Source organism: Rhopalosiphum padi, chromosome 2 (assembly GCF_020882245.1).
Source record: "Rhopalosiphum padi isolate XX-2018 chromosome 2, ASM2088224v1, whole genome shotgun sequence".
Lineage (NCBI taxonomy): Eukaryota > Metazoa > Arthropoda > Insecta > Hemiptera > Aphididae > Rhopalosiphum > Rhopalosiphum padi.
The window spans coordinates 10,800,405-10,822,722 of NC_083598.1; the positions used below are offsets into that span (position 1 = coordinate 10,800,405).

General features: G+C 26.0%; 3 protein-coding genes across 4 annotated transcripts; 2 read left to right on the forward strand and 1 right to left on the reverse strand.

The window, feature by feature from the left end:
• The first annotated feature begins 3,530 nt into the window (after positions 1 to 3,530).
• Positions 3,531 to 6,569, forward strand: LOC132919162 (uncharacterized). The gene is made up of 3 exons (XM_060980517.1): positions 3,531 to 3,684; positions 4,849 to 4,884; positions 5,397 to 6,569. Exons 1-3 carry the CDS (start codon positions 3,640 to 3,642, stop codon positions 6,183 to 6,185), a joined length of 870 nt encoding a protein of 289 aa, XP_060836500.1. The 5' UTR covers positions 3,531 to 3,639; the 3' UTR covers positions 6,186 to 6,569.
• On the reverse strand, positions 6,559 to 13,866 carry LOC132919160 (tetratricopeptide repeat protein 21B-like). 2 transcript variants are annotated; one of them, XM_060980514.1, is made up of 18 exons: positions 13,605 to 13,866; positions 13,369 to 13,500; positions 13,023 to 13,135; positions 11,999 to 12,481; positions 11,679 to 11,930; positions 11,400 to 11,618; positions 10,932 to 11,294; positions 10,448 to 10,861; positions 10,056 to 10,221; positions 9,736 to 9,983; positions 9,388 to 9,528; positions 9,044 to 9,179; positions 8,854 to 8,969; positions 8,454 to 8,693; positions 7,783 to 8,226; positions 7,577 to 7,713; positions 7,233 to 7,510; positions 6,559 to 7,169 (listed from the first exon to the last, which is right to left on the reverse strand). In XM_060980514.1, exons 4-18 carry the CDS (start codon positions 12,239 to 12,241, stop codon positions 6,958 to 6,960), a joined length of 3,609 nt encoding a protein of 1,202 aa, XP_060836497.1. In that variant the 5' UTR covers positions 12,242 to 12,481; positions 13,023 to 13,135; positions 13,369 to 13,500; positions 13,605 to 13,866; the 3' UTR covers positions 6,559 to 6,957. The 2 variants fall into 2 exon arrangements, with proteins under 2 accessions (XP_060836497.1, XP_060836498.1); XM_060980515.1 differs by lacking the exon at positions 13,369 to 13,500.
• Positions 13,867 to 14,339: 473 nt separating this feature from the next.
• On the forward strand, positions 14,340 to 18,144 carry LOC132919161 (multiple inositol polyphosphate phosphatase 1-like). The gene is made up of 10 exons (XM_060980516.1): positions 14,340 to 14,584; positions 14,700 to 14,888; positions 15,011 to 15,139; positions 15,978 to 16,147; positions 16,215 to 16,340; positions 16,727 to 16,877; positions 16,944 to 17,044; positions 17,270 to 17,379; positions 17,446 to 17,643; positions 17,729 to 18,144. The coding sequence occupies exons 2-10, from the start codon at positions 14,729 to 14,731 to the stop codon at positions 17,886 to 17,888; spliced, it is 1,305 nt and encodes a 434-aa protein (XP_060836499.1). The 5' UTR covers positions 14,340 to 14,584; positions 14,700 to 14,728; the 3' UTR covers positions 17,889 to 18,144.
• Positions 18,145 to 22,318: the final 4,174 nt, after the last annotated feature.

Here is a 22,318-nt window from a genome sequence, read left to right on the forward strand (position 1 = left end):
AATTTTTTTTGTATGCGCTTGGGTGACGCCCTTGATGGTTTAGATTCACAAATCAACCCGATAAAGTTAATTTTTAGTGCACCCCTACATTGCTTAACGAACCTCTGTACAAAATTTCAAGTATTTTTAATTGTTTAATAATTGTTTGTTATTTTTTCTAGCGGTTGCTAGAATACTAAAAATATCAAAAAATTAAAAAAAAAACAGATATACTCGTAGTAAACTTAATAAATTAGATAAAATTTAATTTCATTATTTTGAATGTAAAAAAAATTGTAGCTTTTACATTAACATAATGAAAAATGTAATTCATATAAAATTATTTTGGAAACTTAAGCCTCTATAATGTTCTTAAATGTTTTATTAATATTTCATTGATATAAGACTATAAGTAATTAATAAGAATCAACATTTTAATTATTAATAATTAACACATTAATATTTGTTATTATTTTATCATTAACATATAATAAACTAATTAATAATAACACTTTATGAATAAAAAAAATACGAAAACATAAAATGACTGAAAAATAATAATGCAACGTTGAATGCAAAAATTACTTATTTTACGTTTTTAAATACAAAAAACATTGAATAGTATATAATTGTTTTTGTGTAAGTCAAACAAGAATTATGTAAAATTTAGTGTTTATGATTAGAAAACAATGTAATTGCAAACTGCAGTTATTATGACAAACACATGTTCTATTGTGTATCTGAGATAACTATTGTAGTTTTACTGGACTTAATACAGAAATACTGAATTTAAATAAAGTAGAAATAATTTAGTGACCAAAATTTTAAGTTCTAAAAACAATAAATGTAGTGTATCTTAGAATAGTTTAAAGATAAAAGCACCATCATTAGTAATATGTATGATCTTAACAGTCTTGTAGGTATTGATTGTGTATTATTATTTAATAAAATTATTTTAACATATTGGTATATAATTTTACACGACAATGAATGTATTTTTTTTTATTGTATACAATTATCTAAAATATTTGTAAACCAGTTGTTTACAAAATAAAAAACACCTAAAAATTATATGATAAAATATAAAATATTCAACAAAAAAAATCACACAAAACAGTATATAAACCAATAAGATTTTTTTTTATTCGAAATAAATAATAATAATACATCTCCGTTAACAGTGTTGAAGATATTAATACATATTATATAATATAAAACACTAACACTACGGTTAAGCCATCTATTTTTTTCATTAAACACGGGAGTAGAGGCGGTTATGATGTTAACAGTAATGTCGAAGAAGTTGTAGACTACTGAGATTACTGATCCGAATGAATCAGACAGCGAAAATAGATCGGATTACAATATAGTATTTGGTGTGATTAGAAGTGATATTGAGTAACCAAAAACGGCCAAGACACAATACAATACAGAGAATTTGCAAGTGAATGCTGCACGAAGTGTATGGCATAGAGAAGAAGTTGATAATAAGTCGAAGAGAAAAACTTTCAAAACCCGCTACAGGCGTTCGCCACTGGACGTATTATACATTATAAACGTGTTGTACTATTGCTTAAATCTGACTAATCTGAGTAAGTCTGTAAAGTTATTCATACATTATAATGACATATAAATATAGTAACAATGACGATCGTAAGCGATATAACGAAAAACATCAACTATCCGAAAACACTGTATAAAATAACACTAATATTTAACAGACGACATAGAACATACCGTACATAATAATAATATAAAGATCCAATAATATTATTATGATTATGTTATGATGAGACACTGAAGCAATTGTATTGATCCACGGTAGTAGTGTAGCTAAATTGCCTACTTATTCCGCCGTGTGATCGTAATTATTATTATTATTATTGCAATATTTACGAAAAATGTCAACCTTGTGGAAACACCGAAAATTGATACGAAAAGAATCGACCATCGAGTTAGATATCATACACTTAACAAAAACATATCGAACTAATATAAAATTATGTATAATGGATTCATTGACGAGGAGTGCAAAACTTAAAGCGTGGAAAGCACACAACGTTGGTCTTGGTATATAATACAGATATTTTAATTGTCATACATTCATTGTTACGAACAAAATACATATTTTTTATTGTTCTGAAGAATAGTAAATTAAAGAAAAATGCTAAATAGCTAGAAAATACTTAAATTTGCATCACTTTAATAATCAAAAATCTTAAAATATTCAAAAATATACAAAAAATAATGTTGTGTTTAGATTTCTCATACCCCAAATAAGATTTTTATTTGACTATATGCATAGTACTATTCATTATACTATATTCATTAAATTATCCATAAAATATTTACAAATGGAAGAAGTCTTAAGCCTGGAGTTAAGTATATTACAACTTACAATTTATGTTAATTATTGTTTTTCAATATGACATATTTTCCAATAATTACATTTATTGTTATGTCCAAATCGCCAGTGGCATTATTTTCTTGTAAATGTTTAAAAAAAATATTTTACATATTAGTTCAATACTCAATTATAAAATATTATTACGTAACAGTCACATATTACTATACCAAACATTATACTTGAGCTATAAATATTTAATCAATTATTGACCATTAACCTGTTTTTATAGTAGCTAAGACTCACGTTAAACATAAATTGTGCGATATATAAAAAGTAATACTTAAAATAATAATATGATGGACGGTCTGTATCTACTAAGATGACAGTTGTGAAATTAAGTAGGTAGTATAAATTATGTATACATATACATATAATGTACGTATTACTAAGAATATTTATGTATCAGTAGGTATATAAAAATAGTATCATAACTTAAAGTATTTTATTTTAGTTATGGAGGGGGGGGGGTAAAATATTATAAATATTTTTTACTTATTATATCCAAGAATTAAATGTGAGACAAGAGAAGGAGGTGACTTCTAACCATTAAATAATTTATCAATAATAAATTTATACATTTAAAAATGATATAGCAATTATTAGCAGTTCTCATAGTTTTGTATATTTGCTTAATTAATTAAACTATATCAAGTCAAAACACTAAAGTTTATCCATATTATAATTAGCAAAACTTTAAGTGTATTTTTTATAGTATAGTATATTTATTATTTTGATGATAAATGAGTATTATTAGGTAAATAAAAAATATAGGTATACTAACTATAACGAGACCATTTATCAAATTTTAAAGAGCTATTATGAAACTTGTCACCTGTTGTCCTTAGTATAAGCTAATGTAAAAGGTTCGCCACTTCGAAATCACTTTCGAAAATAATAATATAAAAAAGGTTCTAAAAATAAAAATTATTAATTGTATACATTAATAATTACACCTTAATATTTTTGCAGAATATTTGTTTCACCTGTGTGAAACAAATATTACACATTTTTCATTATATTTTACAATAGTTGACTCTACTTGTTATTTTTTTTTTTTTGTTTTCTATATTATGTGAAATTATGTAAAATACAGTTTGGTTACAATAAAACAATATAGCAGATTATGAACACGTGTTCTGTTGTATAATAGCGATAACTTTATGTTTTAAACACAATATATAAAGGACACAGAAAGAAGAAAATATAAGTTATTTAGTTTTAGGAGACATATTTTTTGGTTTTCCTGGTTCAAGATGAAGACTCTATTCGTTTTATGTATAGCTGTAACAATTCTACAGGTTTGTTATTAATTCGACTTTTTTTTTTAATATTAGGTAATTTTTTTTTATTATTGTTTATTACCTAATGTTTAAACACATTTATGAGAAGTTTTTAAAATGGTATAGGTAGATTTTTTTTTACGTTTGACAACAATTTTTATTTCTTAATATTACTTAAGACTTGAAAATTTAGAACAATACCTAGGTTCTTCATTCATTTTTCTAAAATAAATTTAAAATTTTTGTCCAAACATAAAGTAGCATTTTTAGATTTTGAATGAAAAGATGAATACCTATATATTGGTTTTACAGTTATGTGTGTTTTTTTTGTTTTTATAATTTTTATGTCTGTTATCACATGGAAATTTTCAATCATAACCAGTTTTTGTTATAACTGTTATAAGTAATTCAAACAGTTAATAACATTCGGTATTTTAATTTACAAACAAATATTCAGGTACAAGTTTATTAGACATTATACACAATAATTTTCAAAATATCTTGGATCTTTTTTTGCCAGTTATTGATAATTTTGAAACTTAAATAGTTTGATTTAGCGTATAAAAAGTTTAAAACATTTATAAAAAAATCCTCATACGTTGTTATTCTAGATACCTAATCTGTTAATTTTTGTAAAGATATATCAACTTCAAATTTCAACAAGTTTGGATATTTTTATTTCGAAAATTCTAAAATGTATACCCTTAGGTGTATGATACAATAACAGCTTTTAAGGTTAATAACACTTCAGTGTAAATTGTTTTAATTATATTTTATATTTAAATTTAGCATCGAGTCCACCAGAGTCTGAGCTTTCTTTGATGAGTGTAAAATTTTCGGGGATAAAATTTGTTAAAAGGTTATACAAATAAGGGGATTTCTGTGATTTTTAAAGCTGATTATAATTTGTACTTAAGTCCAAATTTATTTTGAATTTTATCATAGGTTCATCGAAATATTATTTCGTTCAAGTGGAGTAACTGACATGTGTGTCTGTGTGAGGTGTAAGTGTCCATAATATGTAAACAGAACTATAATTACAATAATATGCTTATTGTACAAACAAATTATGTATCATTTTAAAATGAAAAAAAATATTTATAATATAAACCTACTCAATACCTACATATTATACTATATAATATATAATTATACTAAAATTAATAAATAAATATGTTTTAGGTTTTTGATGTATCCATCACTGGAATTTCAGCATTGGTAAATATAAATAAAAAATATATTTTAGTTTATTTGATTGAAAAAATGAAACCAATATAAAAGTAGGTGTTTATGATAAAAAAAATAGAAAACCGAAGAAAAATAAATAAAAATAGATGTAAGAATATTGATTCATTCAGTCTCATTTAAGATGTCGTAGTAATTGTCTATTATAATTATAACCTTAGAGGCATAGAAACCTACTTTAAAATAATAAATTACTTACCTAGGTATTATCATAAATACCAATTCAAAGAATAGGTAAGTAGTTGTGTAGGTACCTACCTATGGTATATACAGGTTTAGAGTATACTGTAGTTAAAAAATGAATATTATGAAGGAGTTCTCATAGTATAATATTCAACATTTTGTATTTAAAAAAATATTCTATTAGAATATAATAATATAATGGGTAATCTCAATTGTTTAATTATTATATCGTTGAAATAAATTAAATTAACTAAAATTTATCTAATTATTACTATTTATTTATTTTTTTGGTTGAAATCTAGAAACCAGATCCATCAAGCCCTACACCCAGAGAAGCTGTTGATCCGGGATCAGGAAAACCAAGAGTCAAGCCTAGAGCAATAACAAAACCAAATGGAACTCCAGAAAGCAAGCCCACTAATCCTGAACCAACCAACGGCGAACCTGAAACAAATCCAGACAAAGAGGGATCGTCAGAAGCTGAACCAACGACAATAAAAGAATCGGGTAGAAGAGTTTTAAGAACGGCGAAGAGGATAGCCAGCAGACGAGGAGCCGGTTTATTAAATAGATTCACTGGGCTCTTGAAAACGGCCAACAATACAGCCGACTTTTTTGGAAGATTTTTGCGAGACCGGTCGAAGAATGTGAAAGACGTGGCTAGGGAGAGTATGGGTTTGGTGTCGAGTTTCAGTGACAGATCAACAAATGGAGCAAAACATTTAATAAAAAGCGCCAGAGTTATCGGTGACCAGGGTGCAAACACAATGTATTCCACGTTGCAAAAATCTACGAGCTTGGGTAAAAATTTAGTTAAATTAGGAGGGACTGTTGTGGACACGCCGATTTCTATAGGCGAAGACGTAGTGAGTACCGGAAACAACATTGCAAAAATACCGAGTAAAGTATCGAGAATTATTAGCGAAGGTGCGGTCAAACCGCTTTTGAATAAATTCGGACCAAACAGCGACGAAGAAGAAGAACCCGAAGAAGAACCAGAAGTAGAAAATCCACCCAAAATCGAAACCCCAAAAGCCCCGACTCCGGCTGCACCAACCACTCGGAAACCAATAAATAAAAAACCGACATAATAACGGTTTAATTGATAAGCTCGTAGATAATTATCATGTTGTCATATCGATAATATTTGTAAAAAGTAGTACATACCTATATAACATATAATTGACTGGCATGCGGGTTAAAAGGGAATAAGCAGGTTAAATTTGCTACCTACTTACTTTTTAAGAGACGAAAAAATTATTTTATGTATGACTGTATCGACTGAAAAGACTTAAAAATATAAAAATAATAAAAATCAAATATTTTGGTTATGAAATTTACATAGAACATTTAACATTTTATTAAACGAGATACTGTAACGATAGAAAAAATGCCTTATTCCCTTTTACGCGCTCATTCTCCAATAATATAGGTAATATTGTACTGTTAAAATAATAAACAATATAAAACTATAATGACTTATTTATTATATTGGTAAAAAGCAAACAATAATTTTGTTACTCTACAATTCTTTATCACTACCGTCAGGCCATAGATTATAACTATAATATCTGGGTTCTGTGAAAAGTCTAGAATTGAGTTATCAAAAAATATTTAATGTTTGCATTAAATGATTCAGCATTGTGCAATATCCAATTATCAACACCAACATGTTTTCTTTTTGTCAATGTGTGTCTGTACGATTCTAGTAAAATCAATATGTTAAAGTAAAATAAGAAAAGATGACAAAAACATATAATCTCTCAAAAGTACAGTTATTTTTGAAAGTTACTACATTTTATGATACATTATGGTGATTTGAAAAGTAAACATAATAAAATAAATTAACTTTTACACAGTTAGTTATCGTGATCGTAATGATAGTCTTGCTTTGTCCATTATATCTTTTTTCAACTTAATTTGATCTGGACTTGAAGGGTTTAAATCAAAGCATATTTCGACAGACTTTGTGAATAGTTTTAATTTATACAAATTTACAGCTAACTTATATCCAGCTTTAAAATTCTTGCATCCACTTAATACCCAAGCACGTTCATAATAATCCACAGCATCATCTAAATTTAAGTAAAATGTTTTAAAAATTAAATGTACTCAAAATTATAAAAATATTATTATACCATATTTCTGTTCCTTTTCTGCCACAGCACTTAAAAGTTCTAAGCCTTTGATTGAAGATTTATTGTAGACAAGGACTTTATTAACCAATTCCACACATACATTGGTCTTGCCAGATTGAAAATATAATTCTGCCATAAGTAACCAACTGCGTTCCAAATATTCAGCTTCTTCAAATTGCCAGATAGCTTTCAAAGCAACTCTTTTTAGAATTGTCTTAGCTCTTTGTGCTTGTTTTTGATAAACAAAAGCCATTGCCAACCCTAATGAAGCAGCAATTCTACAAGTGCAAACCACTTTCATTAACATTTTGTAAAAAAATAGTTACAGGGCACAAAACATTTACTTGCACGATTCCTGAGACAATTCGTTAAACACATTTATTGCTTTTTCTACAGATTGTTTTTCTTTAGACTCTAATAACACATAAGTCGATAATAAGGTATAATTTTTTTGTTCTTCTGGTGTATTAGGTTTCATCTCCTGGAAATAAATATATTTGTCACATCTTAATACACAACATAACTGCTCATATTATATTATTGTTCATACTGTTATCAGTTTATTGGCCAAGTTTAAATTTAACGTGGCTTCATCCAAACAAATCTGAACCATGTTGTGCAGTGCTTGCTGACCCCATTCAGCATCGTTTTTGGCAAAATTGAAATGTTTCATTGCCTCATTGACATTTGATGCATACCAGTAATACAACCCGCAACAGTAATGAAATCCTGCTTGATCAGTATTCTTATGTGCGACTGCTATAGATGTCTTTACTTCTTCTAAACAATCAGTTCTACGGCAGACTTCTATTAAACGAGCTAATGCTGCCCAGTTGGTGGGTTGTTTTTCCAAAAGTTTATAAAAATGTTTTTTGGCTGTTACAAAATCACAGCGTCTAAATGACAAATCGGCTACAATTAATAATGCTAAATCATTGTTTGTATCTTTGAGCAATGAAGAACATATCATTTCACACGAATTCCAATCATTCATCTACAAAAAAAAAAAAAACCATAATTTATTTACACCAACAATAAACATCATTTTATAAATAATGTGTAAGTCAATTTTTTTATATTTTGTTAGTCTGTTCAAATATTTTGATAACTTAGATTTGAAATACACCCATATGTTACATTACATTTTATTATAATTTATCTAGATAAAGCCTTATAGATTTATATGTATATTATACGATATATTTTTAAATTTGAACTTACTTGCATATACAACTTGGCTAGACTTATCTTTAATGAACTTGCTTCATCACTGTCTACAACAACATGGACAAGTGCTTGTTTGTAAAAAGAAACAGCAAGATCATTTCGATTTAACTTATGAGCAATCTCACCACTATGTCTCAATATACTTAATCTTGTGCTCAACTCTTGGTTTTCTAAGTAAGAACACTGTTTTAACAAATCAAGTGCTTCATCTAATCTACCTTTTTTTTCCAAAGCCTGTAAATATTTAATATATACAATATTATAAATAATTAAAAACATGATATGTACATCAAAAAATAGTTTACAGTAAGATCTCCATTAATCACTATAATATTATATTATCTGTATTAGGAGATTTTACTCTATTCCAATAAGTACAGTTTAAAAAACATACATTTGCCATGGGAATAACTTTAACTTCTAATGGAAGTTGATTTAGAACTTTAATTGCCATATCGCACTGATTCAATTTAATCAATAGATTTGCCATCTCCAACGCACCATCATTACCTACGAAAATCAAAACATAAGTATTCTAAATGCCTACTTAAACAATTAAAAATAAATATTTTATTTTCAAGTACCTGATTTATTATAGTATTTAATAGCCTCGTCATATTGATGTGCTGCAACTAATACTTGGGCAACTTTTATATACAAAGATGGATCATTCTTTAAACTCAATGCATTCTTGATCACTCTAATAGCCTCATCGGGTTCCTATAATATTAAATTAATTTTTGTTATTATAATTACAATTAAGAACCAAAACTATAGTATAATAAAATATAATATTTACATAAATTAAACTACCAAATAAAAATAGTACCTATAATAATACATAAAAAAAATACTAAGTAAATAATGTCTGAATTACATACAATTCCAAATATTTAATTAACTATTGTAAAATTAATTATATATTTACCAGGATTTTTAAATATGCATTTGATAATTCAATCATATTATCAACAGTGGGAAAAGAATCAACTAAATTTTTGAAGCATTCGGCATATTCAAATAGATCTTGATTAGTCTTCATAACAATATCGGCCTTCATTTTTTGAGCCTAATATTTAAACATTATAATTAAATAAAACTGTATAACCTAACTGTACATAAGTAAGAAGGCTATACTTTTAAGATATTAATTCAAGTGCATGTACAATTATAATATAATACATAACATTATAACAATATATCTTGCTATGATATAGTGAAATTTACAACAAGTTTTAATAATATAAAATACTAAGATATAAATTTAAAAACATACTTTAATGAAGATGTCTTTATCAGATTTTATAGAATTTAATATCTTTAAAGCATTTTTAGTATCATTTTTGTACATGGAAATTTTAGCTTCTGCTATTTTAATTTCTCCTTCATAACTTGTATCTTTCAAATATTCATACGCATTATTCACAGTTTGTACTGCTTTATTAATATTTTTTCCCATACAATAGCATTCACTGAGTGTAACAAACAAAGAAGCTAAATTATTGTGTTCAAGTGTATGTTCATCTAAAATATAAACAAAGTTTACTGTTAATTGTATTTATCATCTAAGTACTCAGGCCCAATTAAATACATTACTTGATAAATTATTCAAAGAATTTTCTAATGCTTGAATGCATTCATTATTTCTTTCAAAATGTTTATGAACAAGACCATTTAATAGATTATATAAAGGCCACTCGCTAATCGATAAGTTATAGCTAAGCCCTAAATCTAGGCTTTTAGAAGCATTTTCAAAATGACCCTTAAAAACAAAAATAAAATTTTAACAATTCGATAATATATATTAAGAAAATAATTAGATAAGTAGAAATCTCTAGGGGTATTAGTTACATTAAGTATATATAATTAAGTAACAAATAGATAAATGTCACGAGACAAGATTAATTAAACAGGTTAAACATTCTATGGAGAGTTTGGTACTTGGTTGTGACTATGTCCAATAATAGAAATATCCAATAACTATTTACCTGCTTTATTAACAAATTGGCAACCATAAGATGAGCTTCTGAATTTGTAGGATCTAGTTCTAATACTTTTTCTAGTGATTTATAAGCTTTTTTTATATTTTGAATATTTCCAAGCATTAACCAACAATCAATAAGTCCAGGACAAACATTTAAAATCTTCTCTAAGGCAATTTCTTTATAAATACGATCAGACAAATGTTTCAAAAAAGTCATTATCATATTTGGATTAAGTTTTATCAAATATTCTGTGCCAAATGACAAGTTTGCGATACAATCAAATTGCTTCTCAACTGCTAATTTAATTAAGGTTGATTTAACTTCATTATTCTTTGCACAATATGCATTTATAAATATAAGTTCACTTGATTTTAATTCTCCTCTAATTTCATTTAACAATTCAATTTGTTTTTCAACCTAAAAATAACATTGATTATTATTTTTTTTATAATTATGATGGATGTTAAAAAATATTAAAAACGTTTACTTGATCATTTATGTCATTCATTTCAATATGACACAGAATTATCCCTTCTATTGCTTTAGGAATAGGTTCTGCATTAGATAAATCATCATACAACTGTATTGCTTCCTTGTATTGTCCAGATAAATATATTTGATAGGCAAGTTCTAGTTTATTATTAACACTTGGTTCCAAATCAACAGCAATTTGCATAGCACGAATACACTCGTTGATAATGGTTTTATTTTGACCACAAGTTCGAGATATAGCTGAAGACCATTGGACAAATAAATTTGGACTTGGTTCGGATTTTTCAATGGTTTTGAAAAACTGGTTAGGTATTTCTACATATTTCCCAGCAACAGCAATGTTATATAGAATTTTTGACTGAAAATAATTAAAAGTAGTTGTATAAGTATCATTGCAAGTAAAATAATAGGTATAGTAAGTTATAAAAGACTACATAAATCTTTTAAAAATCTTTTAACTAACCATTATAGCTAATAGGCAGTCTGAATTTATGCCTAATACACGATCAGCAGTTTCAATAACATCAGACCATTTTTGTACACTTATGTAAAGATTTAACTTCTCAATAAAAGGCGGTAAAAAGTCAGGTAATTTAACAATAAGTTGATTTAAGATATGAATAGCTTCAGTCACATCTAAAGTTGCAGCTTCACCGAGATATGCTCCAATTGAATCATTTTTCTAAAATATTTTAAATACTTAAATTAATAAATAAATATTAATGTTGAAAAAACAACTTACCTGTGATAGAACTGCTTTAAAGCAGTTTCTTGCACTTTTAAGATTGTTTTCTTTAAGTTCCAACCAACCTTTAATTAAATAACCATCGGCTGAACTTGGATATTCAGATAAAAGCTGGTCAACGTAAGTTTTTGATTTTTCAAGACAATTACATAGCAACATAACATTTGCAGCATGAAACAGTACTACTTCTGAATAACTGAACTCTGTGACTGTGAGTTCTAACATATTTATTGTGTTGATATCAGGATCCTGTAGTATTGAAAAAGATATGATATAACAAATTTCAAATAAAGTTAATAATTGAAAAATGTAAATACCTCAAATTGTTTATGGGCATAGATCATAACTAGCGTAGAAGCTAATCCAATATCAGTAAGTTTTGCAAGAGCATCAAGTATGGTCAGTCCTTTTGACAGTTTATTATGAAGAACAAATGATATACCATAATAGAGCTGGTAGACTGAACTATTTAGATTATTTTGTATAGCTTTGAATCCAGATATTTGAGCACTAGAGAAGTATTTTGTTCTAAGGTAATATTGTATGAGTTCTAAATCCATTTTATCTTATTTTGTAAACAATGGATATATATTTTAGTGTACTAAATACACTTGATAATCCTATGTCTATACTACTTAATTATAATGGAGTTATCATTTTTAAAATGATAGCTTGTTATTTGTAGGTAACTTTTTAATGATATTCATTTTTTCATTTGGATATATTTTCAGACATTTTATCAGGAAAGGACAGTATAAAGCTGTTTTAATATTATGTTGGACCAAGTAGTCAATCACCTCCTAAAAAAAAAAAAAATAAAGACCTTTAGAAATAAGTAATCAAGTATATCATAAAAATATTTAAAAATATTTAAAAATATGAATGAGCAAAAGAAAAATAATACAAATATAATTTAGTTATTTAGTTTTAATCAAAATAACTGTAAGTATGCAGTGTTTAAAAAGGTTTAATGATTGTATACTCTTTATACTAATAAATTATTATGTTACTTACAAATATTATAAATTTATTTCTAATAAGTAAATCAATGATAAATATCATGATATAATACTCGATATATCACCTTAATAATGTTTTAAGTAAATATCATACTTTCCAAAAATGTTTTCTTGCTGTTAGAAAATTAATTGCTTACTTCTTAGTAAGTAAATGGTTCAATAAAAAAAAAAATATTTACTGTACACAAATTCTTCAATAAATATTGCTATGAGTATGTACTATATACACCACAGATAATACTTATAGTCTAAGTTATTACTTTTAACAAAACTAAATAATACATTAGATGCTCACAACACATAGCTAGTTTAACCTACTTACTTGATAAATTAAATATCCAAGTTGATGACCTCTATGTTCTACAGGTACTTCAGTATGATATAAAACAAATAAACCGTCGATTACTTTGTATTGAATTTTTATAACAAAATTTCCTGGAAAAAATAAATAAAACATATTATAACTTCTATTATTACTTTACTAAATATTATATGTAAAAACAACACACTGTAAAATAGGAGCCTATACATTTCTAAAAAATGTTGCTTATAATTATTTTTGATTTGATTTAATTTAAATTATTTGCTTATAAACATGTAAATGGAATCAGAAAATTCAGGATTAATCATGAGTGATATTACAATATCTTATACATGAAACACCTTACCTTTGGTATTTATAATTTCGTGTCTGAAAGTCATATTTTTTACATCGTGTACAAGCTTAGTTTTCATTGCATATTGAGTACTTTTAAAAAGAAAGCGATTCATGATGATTAGTGCATGACGTGTTCAACTCTCTAAGTGCAAAATGCAAACAAATTTATGACATTTTTATGTGCAGATCATTAATATTTTAATAAATAATAATTATTAATGATGGTCGAAGTTATTGCATATATACCTGAAGTAAAATTAGACAACACGGGTTTAATGTCGTATTTGTATAATAATTATTGAATTAAACCATAAAAATATAAAACACTTGAAAAGTCAATTATCCAAGACTTGAGTCCAAAACTTAATAATTTTAATCGATTTGTGATCAATGAACTGGTAAATGCACAGTTTTTCGGCGATAATATCATAAAGTCATAGACTTATAATATTATTATTGTGTACATGCAAATTATTTTTTAAGTCTACGGATAATGTTAATAATAATACAAATATTCTGTGATAATATAGAATAATTAGAATTCTGTGATATCAATGTTTTGATATTATGATCCCTAGCAACAGGCCAACAGCCATAGATAATATAAGATATATATATATATATTATCTATGCCAACTGCACACAAGTACAGTAAAAAAATACTCATTCTTAAATATCAGCTGTGTCCATGGCCGTGAATACTGAATAATATGATAAAAATATCATACACCGCATATTATCTTAGAACAAGCTTTAATCATATTATATACTGGTAAAAGAAATAAGAATGAAACGTTGAAACCCACAAACCTTAATATTATACTCAAATCATAAAATGGATAAAACGTGATGTAATATGATTTTGAGCTGAATAGATTTCATAGTCTGTGCGTAAGATCAAGGTGAATACACATATATTTAAACTGTACATAACATTACTCAATGTCAAAAAGCCGTTGTGTTATCACTTATCATCAATAAGCAAATATTTATTATTATTTACATAAAATAATATTATCTACAATTCTAAATAAATTATGCAGTATGTGAGTTACGTAGGTGGTAAGAAGGAACTGTGTAGTAAAACTAATGTCTATATAATTATAGCAGTAATAATGTGTTAAAATATGTTACACTGTCTTGTGCTGTAACTTACTCATTTGACTGTTGCGAAAGGTATGATTGTGTGCTGTGGAATATTAAGTCTTACATTTGTCATTTAGTCGGTATGTAGAGTGCTTTAATGAGTGTATTTAGGTGAATTATTACTTAAATTAGATTTTTTATAATATATCATTGGTCTTACGATTATTTTTTGTCGGTTACCTACTTACTTCTAAGGCTAGACACCTGTGGATATTGTTCACACCATGTTAGTTTTAGCCATAACAGCATTGTGCAGTTTGATTGGCCATATACAAAGTGAAAACCAGTGTAATGGTTTGTACAGTAATTATTTTGATCATTTGTCATCAAAAACCCCATACAGATTTGTGGCCAACCATAATACAGAACCGTACAACTTTGAAGGTAAGTAGGTATTTTGCTTCTTCAATTATAAATATAATTATAAATTATAATATATGAATATTGTATGTTTAACGTAAGTTTTATGTGAGCCTTTTGATTTGATTAATTTAATTTTACTCAAGGTTGTATAGCATGGAAAATTTGGCTAGTTCAAAGGCACGGTACAAGGACACCTGGTAAGGAATTAGATCAGTTTGTCAAAAACAGATTACCTGAAATTCATAAAGACATCGTAAACAATTTGATTGAGTGTAGGTATACACATTGTATAATATAATTAAACTTAAAATATATTTAGTACCAATATAGAATTAATTTTCTATAAATATATTTTTTTAAAGTTGTGTCAACATGTGCTGATTCCATCTTACTAATGTATAACAGCAAATTGTATTTTAGATTAAGAAGAATCCATTTTACTCTGTAAATCTGTAATTTATAATATTATAGTGTATTGAAATCTAAGAATATTTTTTGTAGAATTTCATAGGTTTTTTTAAATGTATATATATTAAATTAATTTTTTTTTTTTACTTGTGTAGAATGGATTTATTTTAAATTTTCTATGTTAGATGTTAATAAGAAAGATTCAATGCAAAATATATTAATATATCATTTCTTTTATTCAATTTTTTTATTTTTACATTTTAATTTATTTATTAAATGTATGTTAATATGTTTACAAATGTAAGCACTAATTTAAAAAATAAAAAATAATAATTAATTTTGATTAAATCATTTTATTTTTATTGATCGATATTAAAATTTAAAAACTTGGCCATTACTGCATCATAAATTAATAAGTATTTTATTTTTGTTGTATAAATAGTGTGTTTTTAATTTGTCATTTACAATTCAGTGTAATGTACCAAACATAATAATGTTTAAATACTTTATGAATTAATCTTGATTTTTGCCTTACATAACAATGTGAGTAACTAAAAATATTATTTTCAAATTTAAAAATTAGAATATTATTTTGTACTGTGAACCTATGCATAGTCTTTATAGAAAATTACTTGACTTAATTAATAATGATCATGCAATTTAGTTTAAATGTAAGTAAAATTGAATTTTGATTAAATTCAGGCAAACTATGCAATGAAGATGAAATAAAGTCATGGACTTCCCATAAAGAAATAGATGATCAAAAGCGATTAACCAAAGAAGGAGAGGATGAACTTTTTGCAATTGCCGAACGTATGCAACTTAGATTCCCCAATTTATTGAATCAACCATATGAAAATACTAACTTTTTAGTAAAGTATCTCTATTATCCAACTATTATTTATTTTGTAACTTTTTATTAAAATATTTTTTTTATAGTTTAGATTTACTGATACTCAAAGGACTAAAGTAAGTGCTGAACAATTTGCAACGGGGTTGTTTGGACGCAATGAGGTTAAGAAAGTATTATTTGAAAAACCATTAGCTAAAGATCCATTATTAAGAGTAAGTTATTTATTTACTACATTAATATTAAATAATAAACTTAAAACATTATATAATATACTATCTAATATCTAGTAAGTATTTTACTTGAAGACATTTAAACTAGTACGGTTTAATCTTTCTTTCAGATTTATTTTCAAATTAAATTATTTATTATTTTTGTCTTTATATTTTAAAACATACAGTCATACAGATTACTATATACCTGACAAAATTCTTATTTAAGTATATTTTTAGTTATGACTACACATCTTGCTACATATTTTAACAAGTTATTTTTATTGACATCATAGTTAATATGATTTAATACATTACTATATAACTTGTGCTGATAAATATTTATTATATAAATAATCACTTTAAAATTATGTCGTAACTATTTTTAGTTTTATAAAGTTTGCCAAAAATGGAGAAAGAACGTTAAAAAATCCTCTACAGCATCAGTCGAATACCAGCAGTTTATAGAAAGTCAATTAACTAACAACACTTTAAAAAGTTTATCTTCGAGACTTGGACTTGATTACACATTAACATTTAGTTAGTATTTATACTAGTTAGTTTTGTTTTTTATAGAAATAAAATAAATATAATTATTTATTTAAGATGATGCCAAGAATATGTATACATACTGTGCTTTTGAAACAGCTTGGGAGAAAAATAAAGTTTCACCATGGTGTTCAATTTTTAATAAATCTGATTTAATGGTAATTCATTTTAAATATATAATTATTATTAAATACTATTTGAATACTTACAAGATGATTATTTTAATAGTAAGTACTCATCAAGTAAAGACAAGTATTAGCTAGCTTTTTAAAAACATCTATGATACACAAAACTTAAAACTATAAACAGCTAATACTTTTTAATAAATATTGTATTTTTTCAGTTAAAAAAATCATCCATTTAATAAAAGTTATAATTTGTAGGTTTTTGAATATAGTGAAGATTTGAAGCACTATTTGATAGATGGTTATGCTTACGAGTTATCATACAAACAAGCATGTGTCTTATTAAAAGATGCAATTAATTATTTTGAGTAAGCAATTATGACTAATAGTTATTTAAATATTTTTAATCTAATTTATTTAATTTATCCTTATAGTGATCAACATTTAACTAGCAAAAATGGTATTTTCTATTTTACCCATTCAGGAACAATTTTAAAAATGCTTGGTTTGTTAGGTCTTTATAAAGATGACCATAAATTAAAACATGACAACTATATTGAAATGGAGAATCGGCAGTGGAGAACTTCAAAAATTGATCCTTTTGGTTCAAATATTGCATTTGTTTTATACAAGTACTGGATTTATTAATTTTTGGGATTTATGATTGGTGGACATAATATTATGTATAATATGCAATTGTATTCTTGTTATTTGCAGGTGTAATAATAATGAAACTAAGATATTAACATTACACCAAGAAAGAGTTGTTCATCTTAATGGTTGCGAGGATGGCCTTTGTTCTTATGACAAATTTAAACAACTATTTTCAACCGAAATTCAAAACTGTGATTTTGATGAAATGTGTAATATTGACTAAATTGTTTAATATTTAAGCTTACAGAAACTTATTTTATTTATTTTATGTAAATGGCAATTATTATTTTTTAGTTATAAGTCATTTTAAATTAATTAACTATATCGCAACAAAATGATATTACCAATTATTTTGTAAGGATACAAAGTTTTCAAAACGAATTTACAATTTTATTTTTTGTATCTCCGTGTGAATTATTATTGTATTATATTTTAACTACTGTTGAAATGTACTGAAAATAAATCATAATTATTTTAAATTACAGTACAAATTATTTTTCAGTATTAGTGTACTTTCAACTGTAAAACCATACTGATATGTCAACATTTTATATTTTAAGTTCATAAGATAGCTATCATTAATAAATGAACTCAATGTGATATGAAAAAGTTAAGAGTTGCGTCTAAACTCCAAAGCATAATAAACTGAGAAACATATTGATTTGTCTAGAGTACTTTTTAGCACTTTTTATTCTGAAATCTGGTGTAGATACCTATGTTGTGGGAGACAAAAACTCTGTCAGTAAATGTATGGCCAACATGCAGCAAATACTTATACCATTGAAACGGTATTTATTTACTAAACTGAATACCAATGTCCAATAATAATTAAATAAAGATGCTTATTAATAATTGTTTATGTAATATATTAATATTATTTAAGATCAAAATGGATTAGAACTTTTAGAAAAAATGAAAATGAAAATTGCTTGTTATGTAAATTAAAAACAGGAAGACGTGTCTTGGTTATAATGCAGAACCATTTGTTGCAACTAAATCAGACACTTACTTATCTAGTAACTATGGCATATACCTAAACCTAATTGTACCTATATAATGACACAAGTTATATCCATGTTATTACCCTCACAGTTTAAATTAAATGCGTTTAAACTTACTATGAGTCATTTAGACATGGCGATTGAAACGAAATAAAACATTCACGAAAGTAGAAGAAATTAGTACCTATGTAACCATCATACCATTCATACCTAGTCATTTATCTTTGTAAATAAAGTCAAGCTAAATAATTGTCCACTGATGCATCTTGACCTGGGTATTTATTCCTTTGATATTTCGTAAAGTTTTGAGTCTCGCGTGCGGACCTTTTGCAGACCCGTTAACTTCTGTCCTTTAATTACACACGAAAACGGGGATGTGACGAATTCATGGTCGACATTAAGTAGTAAGTACTTAATATAAGACATACAATACGGGTCAGAGCACGTTGTTTGGATATTTGAACATTATATTATATTGTACTCTTCAATTAAATATTGTTATTTAATTTTAAACAACAATACGTATCAGATAATAATGAATACCTTCTATATATTATGTAAATACCTGTCCTGCCTAGTTAGTTTTCGAATAGTTGTGTAATTAAAACTGTAATTGCGTTTTATATTCATCACGGTGGAACGAACATTTTTTTCTTTTTGGCATTTTACAATTATGTTTACAAACGAGCAACAATTAATAATTATAAGTATATTCTTCTACAGCCATACAAGTAAGTAATACATATCATAATATGGTGAGACCTCTATTAATGGACACTTCCCTAAAGTGGACACATTTAAATTCCTTTGCAAAAATGTAGGCTATCTGGCTATGTATATTAGTATAAATAGGGATTATTATAATATTTTTATGGTGGACATGAACACTAAAAACTGGTACTAAAATTAAAGATATTACCTCTCATAAATGGATACAAAACACGTGTGCACATCAAAAATACTTAAGTAATAAAAATATTATATTTATTATTTATCTTTTATAAGTAAATAATAAATAGGAAAATCTTAGTGTACGAATGTTAGTTGAACAGTTTTGCATTAGAAAATCACCGGTAGATTGGTAGGTACCTAAACTAAAACATTTCATTTTAATTGTTTATACTTAATTGATCTAAAAAATATTTCGTTTAACAAAAAATGCAGGTGAATGACATTTTACAAGATGCGTTTAATTTGAAAAAAAATATTACGTCGAGCATGGTAGAAAAATGAAAAGAAGATATCGGATGGAGCATTTTTAGAGTTAGATTTGAATCATATTAATAATAACAATTAACAGTTAATATATCACAGTAGGTACAATTTTTTATAAATTTTAATAAATAAATTTATGTAATAAATAATACAATTTTTAATATGTATGTTTATAAAATCAATTATTTTTAGTGTACTTAGTAATTTTAATCTAATAGCGCCTTCCTATAATGAGTTGGCATTTTTTTATTCCTTGCAAATGTCCACTATGTAGAGGTTTTATAGTGGAAATTTCTTGATTTCCCATGGCTGTTCCCTAAATAGAGGTTTCACTTTAGTGCCTACTAACTATTATAGTAGGATAATTATATTATATAATACAAAACAAAAAATCGCAATTATATTTTTGTTAGCTTGATACTATGTGTATTATTAAATACAGGTCATAGATAGTCAGTCTGTCATAGTCATAATTTATATATAAGGTATACCTATTTATTTTGAAATATTTTCAATTATTTGAGTAGATACATACCTACTACATATAGTGATTTTTGATTTGAAGACTTGACATTTTTTCAAGAGATTATACTTTTAAACTTATATTGTTGGTAGGTACCTATTAAGTATTTCCAACAAATCTTATCTTATAGTCAGTTATAGATAATAAGTTATTTCTCTAAATAAATAAATAAAATATGTTTTTAAAGTTTTTTTCTTTTTCATATTATTTTTATCTTTGCAGGTTAACTTTAATATCGCAATATTATTATTAACTTGTATTAAATAAAATGATTTCTTAAAGATTTCGTTTGTTAGAATATTATCATATGTAGCAGTGGCGGATTCAGGGGGGGATGTGATCGCCCCACCCCCCCGTTCTCTCTCAAAAAAATGTTTGAAGTCCCTGATTTTAGTTTTTGACATAATTATACTTCAAGGGTAACAAAATTATAGTGATATATTTTTTTATTACTATAACTATAAAAAATATTTTTTTTTTGTTCTGTACGAGACTGTGGAAAGTAACATATGTATGTACCTAAATAAATACTTTATAAAAATTAATGTGTGCCCTTTAAAAATTTCCCCCCCTCTGTTATCTTGGTCTGGATCCACCCCTGATATGTAGGTGGGTAGGTAAAATTTATACCTACATAATCAAGTAGGTAGTAAACAAGTGATACAACACAATTTGCAATACTATACGCACTATACGCGTATAGGCATAGACGGGAATCCGGGGAGCCTTAGGGGGCTAAGCCCCCCAGAAGTTTAAAGTACAGGTCTTAGCCTCTCTGTCCCACAAAATTATAAAGCACCTAAATAGTAAATATACTATAAATTATTGTTTTAGATATAATTATACTTGATACTTTTTTTAATGCCAATCGGTATATTGTACTGAAATACATATATTATAGGTAGGTACTTACTTATTATGTTATATAATTGTCTTTTTTTGTTTGAACAGATATTAAATTGGTCATAATTAAATTATTTTAACAGCTAAATAATTGCTAGTGGCTCTAATACAGTAATACGTCCTATGAGGCTATATGTGTAATGAACATCAGAACACATTATAATGCTCAGCCCACTATTCCACCTAATTTCCGCTTATGCGCGTAGGTGCATAGTATATTAGTATAATATATAAGTACAATATATACCTATAAATCTATAACTATAGTCTATAACTAATAAGTATAATATACATATATAAAATATAAAGTATTTTCAATGACAAAGGTATCACGAAATAGTAAACACGATGTGTTATAAATAAAATGCTTTGATTTTTAAAAATAGAGGTGGTTTTCAAATTGGGAAAATAGAAGAACAATTTAATAAAAACGGGAATTTTTACGTAAATTTAATTTTCAACAAAATCAATATTTTTTTTATGTACCTACCAAACTCAAAAACGAATATCCGTAAAAACTTGAAATTTTCACGAAATGTTCATATTATCTAAATATTTAATATTTTTATTTAGTTTTTTTTTTTCATATAAGTTGATTAAAAATTATTTACTAGGTAGTAGGTAGAAATTATTGTAAATTTAATGAAATTAAATCAGCAATTACTAATTTCTCAGTTAAATAAATATCAAAAATCTATAGCCACAATACTTTTTTATAAGTGTTCAAAGTTTAAATTTTGAATTTTGACAAAATTTATAAAAATCGTGAAAATTAGTAAATTATTTTATTTTGTATTAAGATATTCATAAAAATGTTTGTTTTTATGCCTTAAGATTTAAAGATGTAATATAAGAAAATTTATTAGTTTTTCAACTTATTATGAAAAAAAAATTCTACGGTAATGCTAAATTACCTAATTTTTATAAGTACTTCAAGTTTAAATGTTTTGACTATCAACAGCTTTATCAGAAAAAAACATATAACTTGGTGATATAGGACCGTTTCCGTTC

Coding starts and splice junctions, on each gene's coding strand:
- LOC132919162 (XM_060980517.1), top strand. CDS start 3,640: ATGAAGACTCTATTCGTTTTATGTATAGCTGTAACAATTCTACAG. Junction 3,685..4,848: donor TAGCTGTAACAATTCTACAG/GTTTGTTATTAA, acceptor AATATGTTTTAG/GTTTTTGATGTATCCATCAC. Junction 4,885..5,396: donor TCACTGGAATTTCAGCATTG/GTAAATATAAAT, acceptor GTTGAAATCTAG/AAACCAGATCCATCAAGCCC.
- LOC132919161 (XM_060980516.1), top strand. CDS start 14,729: ATGTTAGTTTTAGCCATAACAGCATTGTGCAGTTTGATTGGCCATATA. Junction 16,148..16,214: donor ATGAAAATACTAACTTTTTA/GTAAAGTATCTC, acceptor TTTTTTTTATAG/TTTAGATTTACTGATACTCA. Junction 16,878..16,943: donor TGATTACACATTAACATTTA/GTTAGTATTTAT, acceptor TATTTATTTAAG/ATGATGCCAAGAATATGTAT.
- LOC132919160 (XM_060980515.1), bottom strand. CDS start 12,241: ATGGATTTAGAACTCATACAATATTACCTTAGAACAAAATACTTCTCT. Junction 11,295..11,399: donor ACTGCCTATTAGCTATAATG/GTTAGTTAAAAG, acceptor AATTATTTTCAG/TCAAAAATTCTATATAACAT. Junction 7,511..7,576: donor TTGTCTCAGGAATCGTGCAA/GTAAATGTTTTG, acceptor TTGCACTTGTAG/AATTGCTGCTTCATTAGGGT.